This window comes from Cydia pomonella, chromosome 15 (genome assembly GCF_033807575.1).
Source record: "Cydia pomonella isolate Wapato2018A chromosome 15, ilCydPomo1, whole genome shotgun sequence".
Lineage (NCBI taxonomy): Eukaryota > Metazoa > Arthropoda > Insecta > Lepidoptera > Tortricidae > Cydia > Cydia pomonella.
This window is the reverse complement of record NC_084717.1, coordinates 5862863-5870596: the sequence shown is the minus strand read 5'-3', so window position 1 is coordinate 5870596 and position 7734 is coordinate 5862863. Positions and strand designations below refer to the sequence as shown.

At 45.5% G+C, this 7734-nt stretch overlaps 1 protein-coding gene across 1 annotated transcript; it reads right to left on the bottom strand.

Moving 5' to 3' along the window:
• Positions 1 to 1128: 1128 nt before the first annotated feature.
• On the bottom strand, positions 1129 to 7691 carry LOC133525623 (potassium voltage-gated channel protein eag-like). The gene is made up of 6 exons (XM_061861941.1): positions 7463 to 7691; positions 6808 to 7019; positions 5892 to 6326; positions 5388 to 5660; positions 4910 to 5026; positions 1129 to 4739 (listed from the first exon to the last, which is right to left on the bottom strand). Exons 1-6 carry the CDS (start codon positions 7689 to 7691, stop codon positions 4596 to 4598), a joined length of 1410 nt encoding a protein of 469 aa, XP_061717925.1. The 3' UTR covers positions 1129 to 4595.
• Between the last annotated feature and the right edge of the window lie 43 nt (positions 7692 to 7734).

Below are 7734 nucleotides of genomic sequence, written 5' to 3'. Positions count from 1 at the left end.
TTCGTGTTTTTCTTAAGATCCTTTTGAAATGCTGAAATCATCAGCTTGCGAGACCTTGGGCCGTAGTCATGATGACAACCGTTTATCGAAAAATGTTAAAGTCCATAAATCCAACTGTCAGATTTTGGTACATATTAAGAACAGGTAATAGGGTAGATATTTCCTAACCCCCTTATTCCAACGTATTGGTATGAATGAAAGAAAGGGACAAACGATTATTAGCGGCTTGTCGACTTTAGTAGACGTTTATGAATAAGGGGGTAAGAGGTTAGAGTGGATTTATCCGAGTTTGACGTTAAGAGACTCAAATATAAATGTTACAGGTTGACAGATGTGAACAAAGTCATATGATCAGTTGATCATGTCCATACATTATTTATTGTGATTGGTGTTTTCTATGATCGATTGTCACTTGGCTTTCCGAGTCCGAGACTCCAACTTGTGTTTTTTTTGTTTTATTGTTCCTGAAAAAAGATTATATAGTAACCAAGACAAGTCTGCAACGATTGCGATAGCACACGTAGTGCAAGTGTTATTTTAAACGTCAAACTTCTATGAAATTATGACATAAATAACACTTGCACTGCGTGTGCTATCAAAATCGTTGCAAAATTATCTTGGTCTAGCTCTACAAGTTGTTTGTGACCGGCCGGCAAAAGTCCCACCTTGTCGCTGGCCATAAGGACGCCTTGTCAAGTTGTCAGTGTGGAAGGTAGAGGTAAGGAATGCAATCTCCATGTACCAAAAAGTGTCCGTCAAAAAACCTTAAATAGGTGGCGCTACAATACCTAGAATATTAGGAAAAAAAACAATCATAGACAGCGCACTTCACCCCGTTAATAACGCCTAGGTTCTTAGCTACTCTAGCGCTACTCTGGAAAGTTTTGGAACTATTATTTATAACCGACAGCTGGTCACTTTGCAACAGTTCTGCCTATGGAGATTACATTCATTACCTTCTATAGTTGTCAGGTTATTCATAGACGCAAATCTCGTCCTTATGTCAAGCGACAAAGTGCGACGTTTTGCCGGCCGCGGTCACATTTAGACGATGTCGTAGGGTATTTGGCATTCAAAGGGTAAATATTTAAAAACATTAGGTTAATGTTCTCCCTGGAAATTATACACTTTTTTAGTTTCTCATCATTTTGATATATTTTAATAAAAAAGATCATAAGTAGCAGTGGCTTAGCGAGGCGAGAAACGTAGTGGTTCGTCTGCCGAATGTGACGTCATGCATGATAGACATTGACGACTAAATGAGAAAGACTGTTCATCTTTATTCAAACATAAGTCTATGTTCAGTCTAAAAACAGATAAGTTGCATCTACGTTACATTTTACATGTGGTTTTTATGTATTAGATTTTGTATCTTCACTCAAACCGCATAAAGTTTGTATTTAAAAGAGCAAGCATACAATTAGATGGCTAACTGTATGCTTGTAATCATGTTGTAATAGAAGAGACTTGGGAGGTTAAATTACAGTAGAAGACCTAAATTTTTTGATGTGGTAGAAAATCGGACGTATAAAAAAACCATCTGTCAGTTACAAAGTAGACGTAACCAAGGTTTGGGGCAGATTGAGCATACGTCGTATCGTAAGAGAAACTTGCTTATTACGCGAATCGAGCTATGAAGAGTTGCTAATCAATGCAAGGTAGCAATTCTAAACCTGGAAGTCCTACTGTTCTGATAATTGACAGCTTAGTAGAGTTAGAATGGCTATTTCAGATGTTGTAGCAATTCTTGTAATTTTGAGACAGAAGGACCAATTCCCTCCGTAGAGCTATTTCCGCTATTTCTACACCAAGATGAAGTCTATTTCCACTTGAAGATTGGCAGTCTCTATTATTTAGTCGTCTCTGATAGGGGAGCGCACGCTCCGAGCGCTGCGCGACCTGCGCTGGCGCCCGACACCGATCCGGACGTGGAACGGGTGAATATCCGGTTTTTAATCCGGGTCGTCTCCAACATCTTGCAAAAAAAGGGAAATTGACTTAAAGTTGTAAGTGATGATAGATCAAATGTAATCGCTACACCCGAAGTTTAGTTTGAAGGGTTGCCAAATCAGAGGACATACATCAGGATCTGGACGAAATGAAAATGTGATACAAGTTTCGCGGAAATCATACAAGCCTATCATCTGGCAACCCTATGTAAAAGCACGTTTACACAGAGTCACTTTGTCGAATGCGGCAATCGAACTAGTGTAGCTGTGTCACCGGAACGGGCCGGGGCCGGCGGCGGGTCGCGCGTAGCGATAAACTTTACAAACATTAACAAGACCACTAACACACCGCGCCGGGCTTGTCGCCAACTCTTGCTGTTGACACCATAGTAAACCAATTTGGCCGAATTATAGATGAAGTTTCAAGATTCTTTTTTTTTATACTTCGTCGTATTCTATTATATATAGCCGGGCAAACAACTTTATCAGTAGAAAAGGGTGCGAAATTCAAATTTTATACTATATAAATATTAAGTACTACATTTTTTAAATTTGCAGCTAAAGGGATTTTCGTCGACGGTGATATTTTTTGTTTAGCGAATTCGGAGATACACAATCGATTTGATAGTTGGGTTTCACATTTAGTTAATGCCAAAGACAAATGAGGTCAATTTTACAAACCTGAAGTGGCAACACTGAAAAGTTTGGGATTGTCAAAGAAAATATCAAAAAGTGGCGCCATCTTACCGGGCACAACATAAAGGTTATGGCGACATCGCTAGAAACGATGCCGCCACTTTTTAATATTTAACAAATTTAACACATATCAGTGAAAGAATAAGGGCTCATTTACACGGTGCGAGAACTCGCATGCGAGTTTCATTAAATTGCGGTATTTGATCGGTCGCCGAATTAGTTGTAACCTCAATAGTCCGCAATGTAACTAAAATCGCATGCGAGTTCGGGTGCCGTCTAAATCGGCCCTAAGGATTGAAGTCAAATGGAGTTCATATGTCGAAAGATGGCAGTAGATTTACGTGGCTACAAAGTTTTTTTTGACAACACACTTCAATTTCAAATTCTCTTTGGTGCACAGCCAACTGTTGAAAAGGTGAAATATCGTCGAACAGCAAGAGCGGCCACGGCCAGCGCGGCTAACATATAAACATCTCTACATAATTCTTTTATTCATAAGTGTAACAATAAAATATTCTCCAAGCGTGTATAAAATGTAGCCTCGTACAGAATAGATGCCGTCGTAATACAAAAGTCTTGGTCGGTCGTGTACTATAGATAAAGAGAAGGTGGAAACAAACGTGGGGAGCTTTAAAACGTGTGTCTAATAGTCGTCACTTATAATAACTTTATACAAACTCTTAGAATGTCAACAATATCCTAGTCTATAATATCAGCCGGCGACTAAGGCGGCAAGCGGCAGGCGCGGTGGCGCCGCACTAATGCAGGAGCGAGAGCGCGATACATCGAAGGCCGAAGATACGATATCTCCATTTCTATCGAACTCAATAGGGTTTGACTGACTTGAAGTCGACATACATCGAATATATTTAAAGTCAGACCAAGCTAAGTTGGCATCGACTTTGATAGCCCAGACGGTGCAAGCGTTAAGTAAACGTCATCATTTCATAGCAGTTTGACGTTTAAAATAACAACACTAGTTCCGTCTAGGCTATCAAAATTGCTGCCAACCAATTGCCAATGCCAATGACTGCTGAATAGGTATTTTCAAATCATTAATATTATGATATTACTTTTAGTTATTATTGCTCAATTCCTTACATGCCTAAAGTCTATTCAATATACTTTGCAAATACCTACGGATCTGCATATGCTTTTCGTTTTACTGCTCCATAGACTCGCTTCCCTGGTTACTAAGGAATCCGGAGTCCGCTATATATGTTACTCGTTATCTCAAAAATCACATTCCAATCTTTACATTTTATCAATTGGCGCATAGTGAGCGAGGTGTTTAGTCTAGGATACATTGTTTGCATTGGGCACTAAATGTAGATATCGTAACTTCGGAATTCGAATTCCGCAGTTCAAGCCCAGGCCCGCCCCGACGGCGCGCGGCGGGCGGACAATTCCTAACTTAAAGTGCCTTTTCACATTATCCGATACCATATCGGTATTGGACTTATCAAATCTGTAGCTGACATCGAATGATAAAATCTACAATCTTCCGATATGATCGGACTAACTTTAAAACAAGTGAAACTCACTATAACCAATTATACCTATCTATGGGTTTTATTCCCAGCTGTTACCAGTAGTTAAACAAAACTAGGATTTTTTTCTTCTTTATTATGTACCACTGAGAATCCGTGAGAAAAAAAATCCCAGTAGTATTCCTACGTAGGTAAATAGCCACCAAAGTCAATTGATGGTAACAGCTGGGAACAACCAACTAAACTAAACAAAATATCCTTTAACTGCCAAAGCTTCGTCACGGCTGCCGTACTGATATCGGGCAATGTGAAAAGCAAATAATTTATTACATTTTCTGTTCCGATACGTCTGATCGTATCGGCGCGCGACGCACTGACAGTCATTTCACGAGATATTTTACAGAGGAGTTTCAGGGTCTCGGGGCGCCCGGCGGACATCGGCGCCGGGCGCCGCCGCGCGCTACACGAAGTCGCGCCGGCGCGCCGCCGCCGACGCCGCCGCCGACGCCGAAGCCGACGTCGAGCCCGCGCCCGGCGGGCTGCCCGGCGCCGAGCCCGGCGTCGTCGGCGTCGGGACTGCTGGCGCTGCGCCCTTGCTCCGCGCCTGGAATTACAAAAAAAGAACGGTGACGACGTCTGTAATTTATATAAACGTTAATCATGGGTGCGAACTCAGCTACAACTCCGAAGCCCGGGGTCTAGGTCTCAATATCTAAATGTAGATGAAATAAAATTAAAGAAAAAGGTTTAGGTCAGTGTAAAGTTAATCATCACCTTAGACCTCCGTTTCCTTGCGGCGGTGTCGGCGGGCGCGCGTGGTTCCTCGCCGTCGCCAGCGTCGGCGCCTAGTCGCGTCGCCAACGCAGTCAGTAGCTCCTCTACGCGACCCAACTACAAATACCACATTAATCAATTGATAGGTACATTCATCGTTCGTGTAAATAATATACGCTATTCAGTGTACTTTGATATTAACTGTATCATGCCAATGTTACTATGGACAAAACATTGGCTATGTACGAAGTTGGTGATGCGGGAAATACAAAACGACACTAACGCACGAGGTGTTGAAAATACCTATGTACTTTCGTGGGGCGACATCTTCATTACTCGTATCTTCATATCATTCAAGCTACCAAATGCCAAAAAAAGCAATATGTCCCACATACAGGCGCCACTAACATGCACGAAGCGAATAGGTACCTCAGCGAAATTGAGAAATTACCTTTCACCACTTTCCAATAAGTCTTACCTTCTGCTGTAACCGTTGCACCTCCGTCCGTACATCGCGCCGCAACTCCGCCAGTGCGGCCTCGTGCGCCGACGCCGCCGCCGCCGTGGCCGCCGCCGCCGCCGCCGACGCGGGCGCGGGCGCGGGCGCCGGAGCGGGTGCAGGTGCAGGTGCCGGGGCGGGCGCGGGCTTGCGCTCCTCCAGCTCCTCCTCGATCGTGTCCTGCCGCCCGCTGCCACCGCTGCCGCCTAAGGCACTGAGCGCGCTCGCCGATCGCGCCTTTGCAAACGTCGCCTGTGCAACGATTTCTTTTAAGATATGCAGCGGGCTTAGTACAGGAGCGCCGCGACAGTATCTCCCGGCGCCAGATAGACTTCCTGTTTTTTTTTTCACTTTATGTGGAAAAAGTGCCGCGGAGCTCCTGTGCTAAGTCTACAGGTAAGGTAACGGGTTCAGGGGAAGTGACGTATGATAGCATGCATAATTTTGTCTAAACTCTTACAGGCCGGGTCCAGGTATACTCACTTTAAAGGATAGGGTAGTAACGGGAGCAGTCGTGGTGGCGACAGTTGTCGTCGCTGGGGTAGGAGCAGCGGCAGCGGCAGCAGCAGCCGCGGCGAGCGACGGGCGGTCGCGCGCGCTAAGGCTCCGCGTGAAGGCGGCGCGCGGCGCGTCGCCCGCATCCAGAGAGCCGCCAGCGAGCAGGCGGCCCCACTTGCCTCGCGCGGCGGCGGCGGCGGGCGCCGGAGGCGCTGTCGGCGCGGCGGCCGGCTCGCCGCGCTCGGCGTCACTAGACGGTGCCGGCGCGAGGGACGGCCGCGGCGCGGGCGCGGCGGCTACGCTGCGCTCGCGACGGAAGCGCGAGAATATCTTGCGCACGAGGTGGTCCTGTGCTTGCTCGAGCTGTGGCTCCCGCTTGCGTCGCTCCATCAGTTCGCGCTCGCGACGCACGTCCGCCACCTAGTGTACAACAAAAATGATTTAAGGTTAGCTGTACCTCAGAATAAACGAACTTCATTTGTTATCAGCTTTCTTTATCGAAACTACAAGAAACCAAAATACACCTAATAAAAGATACCGTTTATGTTGTAGGTGTCTAAAAACATTCTTAACCTGGGAAAACACGGCTTTCCCAAATTTCATTATTTCATGTTATCCTCAGATATGTAGCAACGGACTATTGAAATGACAGGTTCAGTCTTAAAAATCCTCCCGTAGTCACAGCTTAAGTAACTACTATCAATCTGCCTTTTAGGTTATTTAAAAAGTTGACAGAAAAACCTCAGAAGGAAATTATATCGGTGTATAGGTACTGTATGTTATTGTCAGTGTGCAGGTAGTAGTTACCTACACCTACACGAGCGCACGTGACAGTCCACCCACAGTCAAACTACCTACAGCTACAGGCAGCTTATTGGGGAAGTCGACGCAAAAGCCTCACCTTGCGGAATATGAGCCGATGCCGCAGATTGTAAGTCAGCGTGAGGTTCCTCGCAAAGCTATTCGCGAAGGCCTGGTAGAAGTCCAGCACCTCCAGCAGGCGGTCTCGCTTGATGGTGTGCAGGTCGCAGTAAGTTAGCGCGCGGACGTTGGCCGCTGACTGACCCACTGCGCTGTCTTTCCAGAAGGAGTCGCCGAACACGTCGCCCTTGCCTGGTGACAGTCGAGGGTTAGAAGGAGAGTCTAGCCTAAATACTATAATAAGAACAGGTCTAGAAATGCAACGATTAAAACGAATGCAATCACCAATTCACTTGAGTGGTAACAGCTGGGAAATTAATCCAAAACGTGGTGGTATTAACCTTATTAATATTTTCTGTGGATACTACCACAGTGGGAAATATCCCACCTGTTATAATACCAGCAGTAGGTAGCAAAATGGTGTAACAGGTGGGAAGAATTCCACCTGTTTGTGGAAGTCTTCTAAGAAATACATATACGTACCTGCAAAACACTTAATTATGTGTGATTGTCTACTATATAGTTTATTTCACTTTACGTCTCAGTTAATTATGATAGTATTTTTTTGGTGTTGAATGAGTGCATTGGAATTTAACACATCTGATCGATAAATCTATCCAGTTGTTTGCACTCACCTAAGATAGCTACGACCTCATCATCCTGTATGACCTCGAGGCTGCCCGTCACAATGAAGCACAGCGAGTCAATAGACTCGCCGGTGTGGTACAGCAGGTCCCCGGGCGCCGAGTGCGACATGTGGAAGTGCATAGCCAGCGCCCGCAGACAGCCGTCGCTCGCCAGCCGGAAAGCCGGGTGCTCGTTGAACACCTTCCGGTTCAGGTGCACGCAGATGTCCGCCTTCATGTCCTTCGGACAGTAATTCAGCACCTGCCGACACGAACAGCCC

What these genes read in the sequence shown, in the direction of transcription:
- LOC133525623 (XM_061861941.1), bottom strand. Translation starts at nt 7,691, where the DNA reads ATGAAGGCGGACATCTGCGTGCACCTGAACCGGAAGGTGTTCAACGAG. An exon ending in TGAGGTCGTAGCTATCTTAG is followed by an intron (nt 7,020 to 7,462) that starts GTGAGTGCAAAC and finishes GACTGTCACCAG; the next exon opens with GCAAGGGCGACGTGTTCGGC. An exon ending in TGCAACGGTTACAGCAGAAG is followed by an intron (nt 5,027 to 5,387) that starts GTAAGACTTATT and finishes TGGTATTTGTAG; the next exon opens with TTGGGTCGCGTAGAGGAGCT.